We start from the raw sequence: 18,942 nt of genomic DNA on the forward strand, positions 1-18,942 counted from the left end.
GGTCGTGCTGGGGGTAGATTTAGGGCTTAGGGTAGTGCAGTGGTGTTCGGGTAGTGTAGGGAGTCGTGCTAGGAGTAGTGTTTTAGGGTTTAAGGTAGTGCAGTGGTGTTTGGGTAGTGTAGGGGTTCGTGCTAGGTGAGTGCATTGGTGTTTGGGTAGTGTAGGGGGTCATGCTGGGGTAGTGTTTTAGGGTTTAGGGTAGCGCAGTGGTGTTTGTGTAGTGTAGGGCTTAGTGTTTTAGGGTTTAGGGTAGTGCTGGGGGTAGTGTTTTAGGATTTAGGGTAGTGCAACGGTGTTTGTGTAGTGTAGGGGGTCATGCTTTAGGGTTTAGGGTAGTGCAGTGGTCTTTGGGTAGTGTAGGGGTTCGTGTGGGGGGTAGGGTTTAGGGTAGTGCAGTGGTCTTTGGGTAGTGTAGGGGGTCGTGCTTGGGGTAGTGTTTTAGGGTTTAGGGTAGTGCAGTGGTGTTCGGGCAGTGTAGGGGGTCGTGCTGGGGGTAGTGTTTTAGGCTTTAGGGTAATGCAGTGGTGTTGGGGCAGTGTAGGGGGTCGTGCTGGGGGTAGTGTTTTAGGGTTTAGGGCAGAGCAGTGGTGTTCGGGCAGTGTAGGGGGTCGTGCTGCGGGTAGTGTTTCAGGGTTTAGGGCAGTGTAGCGGTGTTCGGGCAGTGTAGGGGGTCGTGCTGGGGTAGTGTTTTAGGGTTTAGGGCAGTGCAGCGGTGTTGGGCAGTGTAGGGGTCGTGCTGGGGAGGTGTTTTAGGGTTTAGGGCACTGCAGTGGTGTTTGTGTAGAGTGCAGCGCATGCGCTGCGTCGCTAGGCGAGACTTAAAAAGCATTCCTGGATTGAAGTGTTGGCAGCCAATTACAGCCAAGCTTGTGCTTGTGTAGTTAGGTCCCGCCGAGATATATATAGATTTTTTTCCTTTAATATCTCGAAAACTACTGAACGGATTTACACCATTTAAAAAAAAGGTCGTTTTATGAACCAAGCAATACCTTTTTGCCAAATTTGGTGTAATTCCATTCAGCAGATCCAGCTGTAGCCCTGTCTAAAGATTCCCATGGGAAATAGATTTCCCGACCTCTAAGTTTTGAATTTCTCAGGAACTGCTGAACGGATTTACACCATTTAAAAAAATGGCTCTTTCTGAACCAAGAGCTACTTATTTTGCCAAATTTGGTGCAATTCCGTTCAGCAGTTCGGACTATAGTTGTGTCTAAAGTTTCCTATAGGAAATAACATGGAGAAAACATGTTTTGGGACCCCCCCTTTTTTCACGGCCCCCGCTTGCCGAATCTCCCCGAAACTTTCAAGACAGGAGCTGACCGGAGCGTCCCACGAGTTTTGAAAATGTAGCGAAGATTCATCAACCGGCACCAAAGGTATTGGGAAAACAAAAGACGCTTTTCCTATGGAAACTACGTCCTAACTATAACTACCTACTGGCGACTGCCTGTAGGTAATATATATAGTATAAATTTAATAAAATGCACAATTTATAGATATATATATTACCAGGCAAGAAACGTTTCTTCTGGGATCGAGCCCATTGTCAGGTGGTGTGCAAAGCTGGCGGAACCACAGCCGGACAAGTTAATCTGTAGAAAAGTTCAATGATGCGCACACTGAGAATGATGTTTTGCTCATGCAAAAACTTTGTTACTCAGTTGCTACGCGTTTTGACAGTAACACTGTCTTGATCACACACCGATTGATTGCATGAAAGTGCATTTCATAGAAATAAGGTTACACAAAGAAAGGAGTTCAAGGTGCACCCTTCTTCAAAAAGTGAAAAAAAATTAAAAAAGGGAGTGCTAATCTGGCGGCCATCATGAAACATGTACATTTGTTGAACATACTGTGTGAATATAGTAGTATTATTTATAATGCCTGTAACATATCATATGTATACAAATTGCAGTCTAAATTTGACAAATAAAGTAGGCATGATGTTGAAAATAAACAATAGATGGGATTCCTAACGGCGCAATTGTCGCAAATGTCAGCCCCTCCTCATGTGAATCAAACGAACACAAGCCAATGATGCACAGAGAGTGAAATCACGTGAAAGCATCGGGGCAGTGTCTGCAAAAAGATACACAGGCCTATGTCAGCCCAGCATGACCGTCTATCTAAGCAATCAAAAAAGCGGCCATGTAATATTATCACGTTGGTCTGGTGAAAATGCCTGGAAATCCCCTAGGCTACAGGATAGATAAGGTTTACAAGTATGGAAAGTGTAAACATGCACCATAAGTGTACATTACATGTATAAGCGCCAAGTGGAAGGCAGGCATCCCACATCTCACAAAGCATTATTTCTACTCATCAATCGGCAAAAAATGTGTGGGGAAACCCAAATTACACGTGAAGAAATTACAAGCATGCTCCAAGAATGTAAGCACCAAGTGACAGGCCGGCACCCCGCAACTTACAATACGCTGATTCTACTCGTCAAGTGGCAAATCACGTGAGGAGAAGTTCATGTTACCACAAAGAAAAACATGTGTGCGTGAAGGAACAGAGATTCTTATCTTAAATGATGTGCACACCGAAAATCGGGAAAGAAAAGGGTAGGGAACACGTGAAGTGTCCGTCAGCATACAGAGGGTCCCTTACTGTCCTCCTGTGAAAAAAACATAAACAATATAATCATGTAAGAATACATTAAAAAACTAGTGTAAAAAATATATATACAAGGCCACATTAAAATTATGTACATTCTGTTCATGGCACAGAAACAAGGAAGGAACTGGAGATGTCATTGTATACTGTGAAAGGGAACATTAGTCATCATGTAAATGAGTTGCTAGCTCTTCGTCCAGGTTGTGTCCAGCAGGGAATTTGGTCTCTAACTCAAGTATCCATTTGGATTCTTTTCTGCGCAGTGCTAGTACCTTGTTGCCACCTCTTGGGCCAATGTGTATCTGTTCAATGGCAGAAAAGCGTAGTAGGGAGTTATTGGATAGGTGGTACTCCTGGAAATGTCTGGCTATGGGGTAGTGGCGGTCCCGATTGGTGATGGCCCTGAGATGTTCAAATATCCTTTTTTTGACCATCAAAGTCATGCTACCCATAATATTGCATCTTGCAAGGGCATTCCAGAACATATATGACAAATCTGGGGCTGTCAGAAACTGGGTAATGCTTCTGTTTCTGCTCAAACCTGGTACATTAAATCCCTTCACCATGTGGCTGTACGGGCAGGCTTTGTAATGCCCACATGGGAAGAAACCTTTGAGATTATGTGCGCCGGGGTTCAGTTATGTCACCATGTACTAGGGTGTCTCTGAGACTTCTCTTTCTATACATTATCATGGGTCTATCGCTGATAATAGGAAAAACTGTAGGGTCACTCTTAAAGGTATCCCAGTTTTAAACCGGAATCTTGTGTATATTCTGGGAATTCATATTGAAGGTCATAATAACCCTTGTATGAGTGGTGTTCGATTCTTTATTCTGGGTACCAGGAATTTGCTGTCTGCTAACTGCGCTCATCTTTTTGATAGCTCAGCTGAGTACCCATTCGGGATATCCTCATGCTCTGAATCTAGAGATCACGATTTCTTGTTCGGTAGGCTTGGTCAGTACTACAGTTTCTTTTTGCACTCAGGAGTTCCCCATAAGGGATGCTCCATTTGAGATCATCTGGGTGGCTGCTTAAGGCATGAAGAAGACTGTTGCCTGCCGTATCCTTGTGATACAGATTAGTCACAAGAGTACCTTGTCGTACTTTGATCCTGACATCCTGGAACTCTATACATTCCCTGCTCATGTTCCAACTAAGTACTATGTTGTATGGGTTGGAATTCAGTTTCTCTATAAAGTTGGTGGCTTCCTGTTCGCTACCCCTCCAAATGATAAACAAATCATCTATATACCGCAGCCACAATACAACTCTCTCAAAGTCCTGGTGGATCATTTCCTCATTGCGTATTTCCTCCTCCCACAGGCCCAAGTAGAGATTTGCGAAACTAGGGGCAAAGCATGTGCCCATGGCCGTACCTAGTACTTGTATAGATCCCGGTTAAACATGAAAATGTTGTTTTAGAAACATAGATTCATCATCTCAATAAGCATTTTGGTGTGTTCTATGTATCCTATATGCTTGTTACTCAAAATGTAGGCGCATGTTTTTATCCCCTGATCGTGTTCTATGATGGTGTATAGAGTTCACGTCGAGAGTGAGGAGGATGTACTGATAATCCTAGGTGGTGCCCTCAAGTTTGCATATAGAGGTTACATGTTCCCTCAAAAAATGGTACACATATTTTGAAATGTTTTCAAACACACTCCCTTGTGATGACAAAATGGGCCTGCCTGGTGGGACCACAGGATTATATATATATATATGTATGTATATATATGTATGTATATATTACCTACTGGCGGTCGCCAGTAGGTAGTTATAGTTAGGACCCTGTTTCCATAGGAAATCCGCAACATTCTATTTGGAATAACTTTGGCGCCGGTCGACGAATCCTCGTGAAATTTTCAAAACTAATGGGGCGCTACGCTCCGCTCCTACCCTGAAAGTCTCGGGGGGATTCGTCAAGCGGGGGCTGAGAAAAAAGGGGGGTCCCAAAACGCGTTTTCCCCATGCATTTTTCCATAGGACCTTTAGACACAGCTACAGCCCGAACGGCTGAACAGAATTACTTGTAATTTGGCAGAGAGGTAGTCCGCAGGTCAACGAAGTGCCTTTTGTAGGTCTGGTGTAAATCTCTTCAGTAGTTCCTGAGAAAATAGCATTTAAATCAATATATATATCTGTAAGCGCGCTCCGTGCGCTTACCGTGCGCTTACGGTAAGCTTACCGTACGCGTACGGTGCCGTGCGCGAGCGCGATTCTGATTGGTTGTTAGATCAAAGTAAACATTCGAATCGGTCGAAACCAGGAAGTATCGGCCGCCATTTTCTGTCTGTCACACTGAAAAAAAAAGGTTGACAATATGAAAAGGGGGCAACAAAGAGAGTTGCAGACCCCCTAGCGTTCGTCAGGGGGTTCACGAAGGACCAAAAAGTATGAAAAATAAATTTAATAATTTCGTACGGTAAGCTTACCCTACGCGTACGGTAAAAAAAATTTAAAAAAAAAAAAAAAAATTAACAATCCCATTTAATATATAAATCTAAGGACCCCCAAGGGAGAAAAAAACAATTGATAATATGAAAAAAATGGCGAGGCGTGCACGGTACGAAATACGCAACGTGGGCGCTCGGTGCGCGAAGCGCACCGAGCGCCCATAGCGCGCGCACGGTGTGCGAAGCGCACCGTGCGCGCAAAAATTAAAAATAAATACATAACTTAGCATTTAAAAAACCGTACAAATTCACTGAAAAAACCACAGGTTTCACACATGTTATAGTTAGCTGTACATTTCACTCGTAAAAAACCAATGAAATTCCACATTATAGTTAGTGCAGGCAACTATAACTCACGCGACCGCAATCCTCTGTTGATGCTAATACTGTATCTTTAGCTATACATATATTACAAATATTTATTTTTCATAAAGACACATATGTCATCAGTGATGTAATATCTGACATCATCAGCAGAGGATTGCGGTCGCGTGAGTTATAGTTGCCTGCACTAACTATAATGTGGAATTTCATTGGTTTTTTACGAGTGAAATGTACAGCTAACTATAACATGTGTGAAACCTATGTTTTTTTCAGTGAATATATACATATATATATATATATATATAGATATAGTTTTAAAATGGTTAATCATTTTATGTTTTTAGGTATTTAAATATAATTTTAAATGACTGTGTTGCAATGTCATATGTAACCTTTCAGAAGTCGTTTCTGCTGTTGCTTAGATTGGGGGTGGGAATAGCAAGTCTAGCCCATCCAAATCCAATGCTTTCCCTCCTGTTGCTTAGGATGGAGTGAGAATAGTAAATCTAATCATCTGTAGTCCAATACTTTTCCTTCTGTTGTATATATTGGGCTGGAAATAGTAAATGTAACCCCTCAGAAGGCCAACCCATTTCCAGCTGTTGCTTATATTGCTGTGGGAATAGTAAATGTAACCTCTCCAAAACTCAACACTTTTCCTGCTTTTGCTTAGAGTGCAATGAGAATAGTAAATTCGACCCCTCATAATTTCAACACTTTCCCTACTAATGCTTAGACTGGAGTGGAAATAGTCAATTGAACCACTCTGAAGTCCAATACTTTCCCTGTTGTTACTTAGATTGGAGTGGGAGTAGCAAATTCAGCCTGTCCAGAGTCCAACCCTTTTCCTACAGTTGCTTAGACTAGAGTGGAAATATTAACTATAATCCCACCTAAATCCAACACCTTCCCTACTGTTGCCTAGATCAGAGTGGGACTAGTAATTCCAACCCTTCTTAAGTCCAATACTTTCCGTACTGTTGCTTAGATTTGAGTGTAAAAGTAAATGTATCTTCTCTAACGTCCAACACTTTTCCTTGGGTTTCTTAAATTAGAGTAGGAAAAGTAAATCTAACCTCTACAAAATTCAAACCTTTCTGTACTATTGCTTAGATTGGAGTGGTAATGGTTAATGTAACTTAACTGACGATTTTGTTTACTCTCGAGTGGGAATAATAAAGGTAACCCCTTTCAAGTGTAACACCTTTGCTGGAGTTAAATAATTTAATTTTGGTATTTCTTTTAATTGCTGTTATACTTTTTAAATTACATATTTTTTTATATTTATTATTATTTTAAACATTTATTTTTATTTCAAATGTATATTTTTATATTATTTTATTTATTTACCTAATTGTGTTATATATTTTTTCAATATATGTCTTTACAATTATTAATGTTATTATTCTTGTTCCTACATAATATTGTGCTAATAACAAAACGTACAGTTTACCCTAAACTGCTACACAAATATATAAAAATTTATATATAAGAATCTCCACCTATTACCATTTACATAAAGTGGTAACAGATAGTGAAAAATAATAAAACCTAATACTTAGCTATAAATAAGACCCTAACCCAGAATGCTGCAAAGCTGTGACTAAACATACATGGCTGCATTTTACCTTTGGGGAACATGGCCATTAGCAAATCACATTCACTTCTCAGCCCCATCTACCGTGGTATACCATAAACGTACCATGGTATAAAATGGCACAATATAAAAGTACAATTTTTCAAAGTGATAAGATGAACACTACTTACACTATTTACAGATACTATAAAAAAAATGAACATTTACACATCATGTTATATATTCCTACCACATGACATTTACACTAGTTCCCACACGTTCACGCTATGTCTATCTCAATTGACACACTACATTCTATGCCACTCCACGACACTTCACTTAATGCCACTCCACTCTGCGTTATTCCACTCAATGTCACTCCACTTTACTTCAGTCCATTATACACCAGTACACTGTACGCCAATCCATTGTACTCCACCCCACTGTACTCAAGGCCACTTCACGCTACACCACTCTGCTTTACACTATTATACCGTACCCCATTCTATTCTATTACACTCCAGTCTATGCCACTCCACTGTATGCTCCTCCACTAGACGCCTCTCCACTGTGCGCTATTCCACTGTATGCAACTCCACTCTACGACACTACACTTTATGCTACTCTACTTTATGCTCTTCCACTCTGCACCACATCATGGTATATCACTGTACTCTATGCTATTCTACTGGACGCCACTCCACTCTATGGCACTCAACTGTACTTGTACTCAAGTGCAGTATACACTACTCCACTCTACTACAATCCATTGTATGCTACTACATTGTACAACACTACATTGTATGCCACTTCACTGTACATCACTACACACTACACTTCTACAGTCTAAGTTATTCCACTGTATGACCCTGTACTCTGAGCTACTCCACTATATGCCAGGTAACTGTACATCACTAGACTTAATGCCACTAAACTCAGCATTGTTCCACTCAGCTCTGATCCACTGTATGCTACTCCATGGTAGTAGACGCTAGTCTGGTCTTCCCTACTCAAGTGTACGCTGTTTCGCTGTACACCAATCCACTGTATGCCAATCCACTATATGCCAATATACTCGATGCTTCTACAGTCTATGTTATCCCACTGTACGACCGAATACTCTGTGCTACCCTACTATATGCCACTCCACTGTACATCACTTGACTTAATGCTACTAAACTCAGCATTATTCCACTCCGCTTTACTCCTCTGTATGCTACTCCACTGTACGGCACTCCACTCTATGCTACTCCACTGTAGTCTATTCTAGTCCGCTCTTCCCCACTCCAGGGTACACTGTACACCACTCCACTATACACCACTTTACTCTATATTATTCCAATGTATGCCACTACACTGTACAACACTCCAGTCTATGGCACTCCACTCTATGCCACTGCACTGTACGCAAACTCAATCTATACTATTCCACTGAACGCAACTTCACTGTACCATTCTCCACTGTATGCTATCCCACTCTATATCACTCCACTGTATACCACTCCACGGTATGCCACTCTACTATTCGCTATTCATTTGTACATCACTCCTTTGTATGTCACTACACTGTAAGCCACTCTGTCATGTGCCTGAGTTAGGCCTGTAGGGCATTAGTGCCGTTCTCGCATGTTTGGGTTCCTTTTTCCTAATGTTGCCTTCTCTTTGCCACATTAACATTTGACATACATTTTGCATTTGTGACGCTAAAGTGTCAGTCAGGTTGCACCTAGTGCTGTTTCTTCGTGCCTCACCTGGTCACTTAACTAAGGTGTGTTTATCATGATGCAGGAGGCTCCATCCCCCATTCTCTAACAGTCATGGCTTGGAGGTGCTTTCATCAATGTTGGTTAACTGTTTCTGTGTTATGAAGATCAGTGCTTTTGCACATCTTTGTCCAATCATGGAAACACCCTATTGCTGGCAACTGATTATTTATGCTTGTGTCTAATCAGTTTGGCCCTTAATCTTCCTCTCTTCCTTTATTTGTCTGTTATTTTGGTACTTTCAAGAATTTAAGTTCTTGACTCTAGCTGAGGTATTTCTAGGCCTGTGCTATTTTCTCACGTGGGTTTGATTCATAGAATTTAATGAGATTTTTGCCAATAGGAGACTAGTTCCAACATAAAATGCCTTGATGTATATGCATAAACAAATCAAATCAGGCTCCTGCCTGTTGGCATTTTTCCTACATTTTGAACGTGCATGTTCAGTTTCCATTCTAGATACCCTTAAGTCAATTTTTCAGCATTTCAGGTCATTTTCATGAAATTTGACAGAATTGTCATGTCAGTCACCCTCTTTTCCAGTGAAACAAGAAACCTGAAGAACTTGTTTCTGGAGGTGGGGCTCGCATATTTCTCTCAAAGTTGAGATATTAAGTTTCAGGATAGTCAGAAGCTTCAGGTAAAATGGATATTACTCTCGCATCACTCACACTCAGACCTTTTTATTGATTCTCCTTCCAGACCACACACAACTCCTTTTCTCAGTCAAAATATCTAAATGTATAATTTTTGATTCGACAGTTATTTCCTATTGTACTGCATTATAGATTTATGTCTTAAGAATCTTTAATAAAGTCACTCTTTAAATAAAAAAAAACCCAACAAAAAAACATGGAAAGGCCCTGGTGTCCTTTCTTTGCACAGGAACACTTGCCAAATCCTTTGGGTTTTCTCACACAAGAATCGGAAAAAACATGCAATTTTAAATCAAATATCTGCAGAAATCAAATAACAGAAACTCCATATATTTACAGGCGCAGGGTCAATCATTTATGGGAGTAACAAATGAGCTGCAAGAAAGGTCCTGTATTTTTAACCCTTTCACAGTTTGCTCCGTTACAGTTCTTTGATAAGTTGGTTACTTTGAATATATTTTTGTAGTAGCCATGTCTTAAATTGTTACAGTTACACTGCCATGCTTGAAAATCAAATAAACAAACTCTCTAAATGGCTAGCAAATTTGTCCTTTACACTTATTTGTTTGTGGCCACTGCATTAGTTTTTTTTTGTCAGTGCTTTTAACAAGGTTTTTTCCCCTCTTTTGTGCTGGCTGTCCTTTTGAAGAGGGAATTAAGGTAGGGAGGAAAAGCCATTGAGTGGTAAAAGTATTGACTGTGCTGTGCAGCAAAGACATAGGTTATGTTCTATATGCACCTTGAAGATTGGCTGCCAGTAGAGAATCTGCTAGCAGAATTAAATCCCCTATAGGAATGGTATGGCATAATAATGCACGGTTTCTTTTTATACCTTGAAGTACCATATTTAGTAGGTAGTAGTACCATTTGGAAGTTAGCACTGCTTAGATGTCCGCATGTAACTCCATGTTTGCCAATGGGGTGCCCTGCTTTCCACTCCCAAATAACAAAAATACTGCACTCCAACATGGAGGCGCACACATGGCGAAGCAAGAAAACACCTGGAAAGAGGTTTCACTCTCACAAAATGAGGTACATCAAAAAGACAGTTTTCAGAATAAAGCGTGGGGATTTATTTGTGCAAAACTCTCTAGCAGAAATGCTTTCCCAGATGTCAAATGCAACAACAACATGTGTGTGTGTGTATATATATATATATATATATATATATATATATATATTCACACACACACACACACACACACACGCACACCCATACACACGCACACACACACATGTTACCATCCTTGTGGGGACTATGTGTGAATACCTGCCTTGTGGGGACTAAACTTTGCCAATGTTTTCAAAATACACTAATAACAGAAAAACGTTAAGAACAAATTCATGATAAAGGATCCTGCTTCAAATTTGCAAATAAATTGTTATTTAATCGTGCGCACAGCACCATACTTGTGGGGACTTGAATATGTGCTACTATCCTTGTGGGGACCTAGTCCGTAACACTATTTGTGAATGAATACAGTCGAAGGCACATGGCTAAATGTTTATTTTATCAACAATATACACAAACAACATTATAATCTATTCATATATGAATTGCTGCATATATACTAGGGTTATACATTATAGACAGATTATGTTAATGTGCCAGAAAATATCATATCATGCTTAAAGAAAGACCCTTAAAGCTGTATTTAACCTATTTATCAGTGCTTATACTCTTAGGAGATAAGGGAACTAACACAAAGAAATTAACATACGGAACTAAGGAATATGGTCAAGTGGAACCCAGAGCTTGATTAACTGCTTACATTTTTGCCAAAATAGGTGTTCAAGTCCCCACAGAGATAGTGGGTGAAGATCATTGTTTTTAAGTCTCCATAGAAATAGTGTGCACATTCAAAGCCCAAATGCCACTATGAAAAGTGTGAAGCTACTGATGTTCAAGTCCACACAGAGGTTGTGTGTAATTATAGGAATGCTTAAGTCCCCACATAGATGTTATGTTATTATAGCGATGTTCAAGTCCCCACAAAGATAGTGTGTTATTATAGCGATGTTTAAGTCCCCACATAGATAGGGCATGAAGGTGATTGTGTTTAAGTCCTCATTAAAATAGGGCCCGGTTCAAAAAGGTAAACCTAGACAAAAATAAATCTAATATTTCTACTTTTCAGTATTCACAAAGGTACATTTAGACTAAAAGTCTAACTTTGCTACTTTTCAATATTCACAAAGCCCCATACAGAGAATGTGAAGCTGATTATGTTCAAGTTTAAGCAAACACAAGGAGATGATGGACGGAGTGCTGAAACTTTTCAATCACTCGCCCCCAGTCACAGATCTGGGCTAAATCCATCATCGTTCTTTAGCTCACTTCGCCACCCCAGTTCAGACCCAGCTATTTGTAAATCAGTCTTGATCCTGTGCCTCATGGGACCAGTCCAGCCCGAACTGCCAAGCCCGGTCTTCCCTTGATTGGAAACAAGCATCCTGGGATCGGTTTTGGGGTGACACCCCTTCATCAGCTGGGCTTTCTTGAACCCAGTGGCAAAGTGAGCAAGGAACCCACGCCTGGGCATACCCTGCCAACTTAGGGTGAACAAAGCAAACACAAGGAGATGATGGACGGACTGCTGAAACTTTTCAATCACTCACCCCCAGTCACAGATCTGGGTTGAATCCATCATCGTTCTTTAGCTCACTTCGCCACCCCAGTTCAGACTCAGCTATATGCAAATCAGTTTTGACCCTGTGCCTCATGGAACCCCCTGGTGCTTCAAGTCGAAACAGAGCTTGAGTTTAATTACAGGAATGCTCGAGTCCCCACAGAGATGTTATGTTTAATGTTCAAGTCCCCACAAAGATAGTGTTTTATTATAGTTTTTTCAAGACCCCACAAAGATAGTGTGTTATTATAGCGATGTTCAAGTCCCCACAGAGATAGTGCATGAAGATGATTGTGTATAAGTCCTCTTTAAAATAGGGCCCGGTTCACAAAGGTAAACTTAGACAAAAAATCTAACTTTTCTACTTTTCAGTTTCACAAATGTAAGCTTAGACCAAAAGTCTAACTTTACTACTTTTCAGTATTCACAAAGCCCCATACAGAGAATGCAAAGCTGATGATGCTCAAGCCAAAACAGCGCTTGTATGTAATTACCAGAATGCTCAAGCCCCCACAGAGAAGGTGTGTGACTATAGTATTACCATTGTCACCAAAGAGAATGAGTGTGATTATAGACATACCCAGGTCCCCACAGAGATAGTGTGTGATTATAGACATGCCCAGGTCCCCCCAAAAATAGTGTGTGATTATAGAGATGTCGCGGTCCCCACAGACATAGTGTGCGATTATAGAGATGGCGAGATCCCCACAGAGATAGTGTGATTATAGACATGCCCAGGTCCCCACAGTGATAGTGTGCGATTATAGAGTTGTCGAGGTCCCTACAGAGATGGTGTGTGACTATCATATTGCCACAGATGCCAAAGAGAATGTGTGAGATCATAGACATCCCCAAGTCCCCTCAAAAACCTACACCCACATAAGCCATAAAAATTCACTTGCCACCCAAAAACCCACACCCACCATAGAAAATCCCTTGTGACCCGGGTACCCATACAAACACTAAACCTTAAAATGATTCAATTCCACCTAAAACACCCATACCAGCCCTAACCCCTAAATGTTCCCTTACCACCAAAAACCCATGCCCACCCTAAAGCCTAAAAAATCCCTTTCCACCCAAATACCCACACCCACCCTAAACCTTAAAACCCCTTGCGACCCAAAATTCCATACAGTGTAAAATATACAATATCCCTTGCCATCAAAAATCTCACACCCACCCTAAACACAAAAAATTCTCTTGAACCTAAAAAACCTTTACCACCCTAAACCCTAAAAAATCTCTTACCGCTCAAAACCTACAACCACCCTAAACCCTAAAAATTCACTTGCCTCCCAAAAACCCATGCACAACCTGAAAAATCCTTGCCACCTACAAACCCATACAAACACTACACCTAAACGATCCATTACCACCCAAAAAAAACATATCCACCCTAAACCCCAAAAAATTCCTTACCACCCAAAAATCCATAGCCAACTGAAACCATAACATTTCCCTTGCCCCCAAAAACCCACACCCACCCTAAACCTTAAAAATTCACTTGCCACCAAAAAAACATACCCACCCTAAACCCTAAAATATCTCTTACCGCTCAAAAACCTACAACCACCCTAAACCCTAAAAATTCACTTGCCTCCCAAAAACCCATGCACACCCTGAAAAATCCCTTGCCACCTACAAACCCATACCTACTCTAACCTTAAAAAATCCCTCACCTCCCAAAAACCCACACCCACCCTAAGCCCATAAAAATTCACTGGCCATCCAAAAAACTATAGCCAACCTAAACCCGAAAAAGTACCTTACCACCCAAAAACACACATCCACTCTAATCCCTAAAAAATTCCCTTATCATCCAAAAACCCATACCCACCCAAAACCATAGATGTCCATTCCCCCCAAAATCCACTCCCATTCTAAACCTTAAAAATTCATTTGCCACTAAAAAACCCACACCTATCCCAAATGCTGAAAAATCCCTTACCACTCAAAAACCTACACCCACCCTAAACCCTAAAAATTCACTTGCCTCCCAAAAACCCATACCACGCTGAAAAATCCCTTGCCACCCAAAAACCCATCCAAACACTACACTAAAAAGATTCATTACCACCTAAAAACCCATACCCAGCCTAAACCCTAAGAAATCCCTTACCACCCAAAAATCCATACCCACCCTAAACCCTAAAAATTCCCTTCTCACCCAAAAATCCATACTCACCCAAAACCATAGCATTTCCTTTGCCCCAAAAATCCATAACCACCATGAACGTTAAAATGTTCCTTGCTTCCCAAAACGCCATACCGAGCATAAACCCTAAAAAATCCCATGCCAATCAAATACCCATACCCACCATAAAAATAAAAATTCCCTTGCCACCCTAAACCCGAAATATACCTTGCCACCTAAAGACCCATACCCACCCTAAGCATTCCCTTACCACCCAAAGAAAGATACACACTGCAACTCTAAAATTCCTTGCTACCCTAACCCCAAAAATTCCCTTACCACCCAAAAACCCTACCATTAAAAAATCCCTCATCTCCCAAAAACCCAAACCCACCCTAACCCCATAGAAGTTCACTGGTCACCCCAAAAAACATACCCAACCTAAACCCGAAAAGTACCTTACCACCCAAAAACACACAGACTCTCATCCCTAAAAATTCCCTTATCATCCAAAAACCAATACCCACCCTAAACCCTAAGAAATCCCTTACCACCCAAAACTCCACACCCACTCTAAATATTAAAAATTCCTTTGCCACACCCATCCTAAATGCTGAAATTTCCCTTCCCACCCAAAAATCTATACCCACACTAAACCCTTAAAATTCCCTTGCACCTATAATCCCATACCCATTCTAAAACTTCCCTTGCTACCCAAAAATCCATATCTACCCTAAACCCTAAAAAATCCCTTACCACCAAAATATCCGCACCCACCCTAAAAACTTAATTGCCAACCAAAACTACAATACCCACCCTAAACCCTAAAAGGCCTTATCACGTAAAAAGCTATACTCACCCTAAACCCTAAAAATTCCCTTGCCGAACAAAAATCCACACCAACCCTAAACCCTAAAAATCCCCTTGAGACTCAAAAACCCATACACACCATAAATCCTATAAAATCCCTTGCCACCATATACCCTTCTGAGGCTACCCAACCCACTCACATGTCCACTCAGGTCCACCAGAGGTCGACAGATTGCACTGGCACTATACACTGCGCATTGGCTACTTCTGGCCAACTGGGAACCAGACAAAGTCCAGGACCACAGACAATGACTCCACCAGCTTTAGTCCCTGTTGGGCATGGAAGGCTGTCCATGGTGACTGTCACTGATCCTACTGCATATATGAAAATCTGGTCCCCATTCATTACTATCCTATCCAAAGAATTCAGGGAACTAACTTGCCCATTCAATATTTGTGTCCTCAGGCTACTACCCCCCCAGCAGGAGCAGCCAGGGGCAGTGTGAATTAACAGACTCCTAGCAAACACTTGCCGAGCTAGGCACTTTGCATTCGCGGGATGTCCTGGTCGGATGGGGAAAGGGTGGGAGTGGGAGTCTGTTCAATTTGGGTTAGTTTCATTTCCTTCTTTTCACTGTTATTCTTTGGCATGCATAGCACTTTGCTAGACTCAGCAACACGACGCGGAGGCCGCATTGAGACAATACTGAACATGAAGTGCATTGCCCATCTGAATGAGTCTTGACTGGCTCTTAACCCCCTCAGCCCATATTGGGTTGTAGGTGGCAAGCTGTGTATTACCGTAGCTGCACTGCGAGTATATAGTTTGATGGATATGGCTTTGTATGCAATTAAACCTCGCGGCTGGCCCAGTTTGGTGAACCACCAAAAAGTGAGCTCACAAATAATGAGCTGCCAGACACAGGGCTTGCAAATAGTGAGCTGCCAGATACTTTGCTCACAAATAGTGAGCCGCCAGATACCGAGCTCACAAATAGTGAGCCGCCAGATACCGAGCTCACAAATAGTGAGCCGCCAGATACTCAGCGCCCCCAGATACTCAGCACTGCCAGCATCGCCCACAAGCTACACTGCACCATCAACTGTTCCATCGAGACTGCCACCTTCCACGATGACTGGTAGCATGCTGAGATCATCCCCTATGGAAGAAACTGTCCGTCAAAGCTGACTGACCTCAAGAGTTTCAGACCCATCTCCCTGCTTTCCATCTCAGCCTAGGTAATTCAGAAGGCCATCAACGCCCAACTCACAGAGTTTGAAGAAGCCAACCATGTCCTGGACTCCTCTCAATTCGACTTCCCAAGCAAGCATCGAGACCGCCCTCATCGCCGCCACTAATGACATCTGCGCCCTTCTGAACCGGGGAGGTACAGCAGACCTCATTCTGCTGGACCTCTTGTCATCTTCCTTCAACTCTGTCTCCCACTCCACCCTAAGCAATATACTCTATGACGTCAGCATCCGCCACAAAGCCCTGGACTGTATCCGTTCCTTTCTCACTGGTAGAAAACAGCGAGTCAGACTACCGCCGTTCCTCTCAGAGCCCATGGGGGATCAGCTGCAAAGTCCACTAGGGCTCCTCCCTGAGCCCCACCTTCTTCTATGTTGGCAAAAATAGTCAAGAGCCAAGGACACAACACTCAGCTGTTCCTTTCCCTCACCAATGATCTTACAATCGCCAGAAACAACTTCCACGATGGGTTGAATGCCGTCACCACCTGGATGAGAGACAGCTGCCACAATCTCAACTCGGACAAGAATTTGAGAACAAGTGGAGCGGTGCAACATAGATAATATACATATATACATATGACAACATGGGCACATAACAAAAAATGGGCACAGGAGAAGAACACAGATATATAGTTGTAAACACAATTCAAGAATGACACTGGAGTACCAACATTGGACATGACCTAAAATAATAACATGCCCTTAAATGCGGTCAACACTGGCACATAACAAAAATTGAGCACAGGACAAGAACGCAGATAAAGAATTATAAAAACACAATTCAACAATGACACTACAATACCAAAAGGGGACATGACCTACAATGATAACATACCCTTACATATGGTCAACACCTGGACTGAAGACAAAACAAATAACACAATAACAATAATGAACACACAACGTTGAGAAATGTTTAAAAAGGCCAGTTCCTAAAGGGATAGATCGCACCCCTCTCATACCACAGATGCTCCCTGATGTTGCACCTGAAAGGGAACTGGTCACCTAAGGTGTTGATCTAGAAAAATAGAGGTTGCATCTTGTTATGAGTATCCTGGGGAATGGCTAGTGAATGGGCCATAAACATAAAGAATGAGTGGTCATAGAAAAAATAGCAAGCATGGGCCCCCCGAGGTGAACCTCAAGGGACTATGTGTTTAGAATCCATCATGTACTGAAAGTTCTTCTATGTGTGCTCCGTGTTTGAGATCCAAATGCTAAAAGTACGTGAGTAAAAGGCACATGTGTGGGGCATCTGAAAGGGTCCTCAGAGAGCACTTCAGGTCCTATGTATACGTGGACCCAAGTCGAGGCAGATCGATTAACAGTAAACTGGCAGTTCAAGTAAGGATGGTGGAGGGGACAGTGCCATAGGGTCATAAAGCTGGTGCAGTCTGGGTGTATTAGATGCACAAGTCAGAACTAGTCAAATGGAAACAGCAACGTTCAAAGATACATACCGTGTGTATGTGCTGGAGAGTTCAAGTAAGTTCCATAGTGACAAGGTCTGCTGGTAGGGAATGACCCTTAGACAGTGCGGGGGCAGTCACGGGTAATGTGGCGGCTCCGAGGACAGAGAGTCTCCTTGACTCAACTCGGACAAGACCAAAGTCCTCATCCTGGGGTCAAACACCTCCACCTGGGAAGACTCCTGGTGGGCTGCCGCGTTAGGACCCGCCCCAACAACCACAGACCATGCACAAAACCTCAGAATCATAATGGACTCCTTACTCACAATGAACCACCAGATCAATGCAGTCTCCTCCTCATGCTTCAATAACCTTTACCTACTTTGAAAGACCTTTAGATGGATCTCCACTGAGGCCAGAAAGACAGTCACCCACACACTCATCAGCAGCAAACTCTACTACGGCAATGCACTCTATGCATAGGGAACATCCAGAAACTCCTCAGGGATCAACAGAACCCCACAGTCAGACTTGTCCTCAACATAACCCACCGCAGCCACATCTCTAAACACCTGCAAGAACTCCACTGGCTCCCAGACAACAAAAGAGTCAAGTTCAAGCTCCTCACACATGCCTACAAAGCCCTCCATGAAGCTGGACCAGCATACCTGAACCACCGCCTCTTATTCCACATACCCACCAGATACCGCTGGTCAATTGGTCCTTGCCATCGTCCCTCAGATCCGCAAGACCAGGACCAAAGGAAGATCCTTTTCCTACATCGCCACCAAAACCTGGAACAACCTGCTTTTCTACTTCAGACTATCTCCCTCGCTGACCCAATTCAGGAAGGATCTCAAGACCTGACTCTTCGACTGAACCTCAGTACCCAGCAGGACCTGCAGCTTCCATCCCCCTAGCACCTTGAGACCCTCATGGGTGAGAAGTGGCTCTTAACAAGCGCTGATTGATTCTCAGCTGCCCCAAACAGGCGGTTTAAAGGAAATAATTTAGGGAATTACCAGGCCAGAGATGCCAGGCCTAACAATCAAATAAGCAAACCCCAGACCTACAAAAAAATGAAGCCATCACAGCTGGTAGTAATGAAGGGGAAATGCATCTGACTACCTTGGAATATAAAAAGTCTAGAACTATCATAATAAAACCAAACAAAGGGTAGGTGTCCATGCCTCTCAAAAGCTAACATCACCATCCTTGCACTGGCTTGTCATGTAGCTTTTGACTTTACAGTACCAGTTCTGATATTGCTGAAGCTTCAAGTACACTAGAGGAATTAAGGCATG

General features: G+C 42.3%; 1 protein-coding gene across 1 annotated transcript in view; it reads right to left on the minus strand.

Moving 5' to 3' along the window:
- LOC146812214 (protein-glutamine gamma-glutamyltransferase E-like) overlaps positions 1-18,942 on the minus strand; it is a 354,915-nt gene that overhangs the window by 172,222 nt on the left and 163,751 nt on the right. Inside the window, exon 5 of the mRNA XM_085619244.1 lies at positions 2,547-2,620. Within this exon, the coding sequence (XP_085475370.1) occupies positions 2,547-2,620 (74 nt within the window). The remainder of the gene's footprint in view (positions 1-2,546; positions 2,621-18,942) is intronic.

The sequence above is a fragment of the Triturus cristatus genome, chromosome 7, assembly GCF_964204655.1.
Source record: "Triturus cristatus chromosome 7, aTriCri1.1, whole genome shotgun sequence".
Lineage (NCBI taxonomy): Eukaryota > Metazoa > Chordata > Amphibia > Caudata > Salamandridae > Triturus > Triturus cristatus.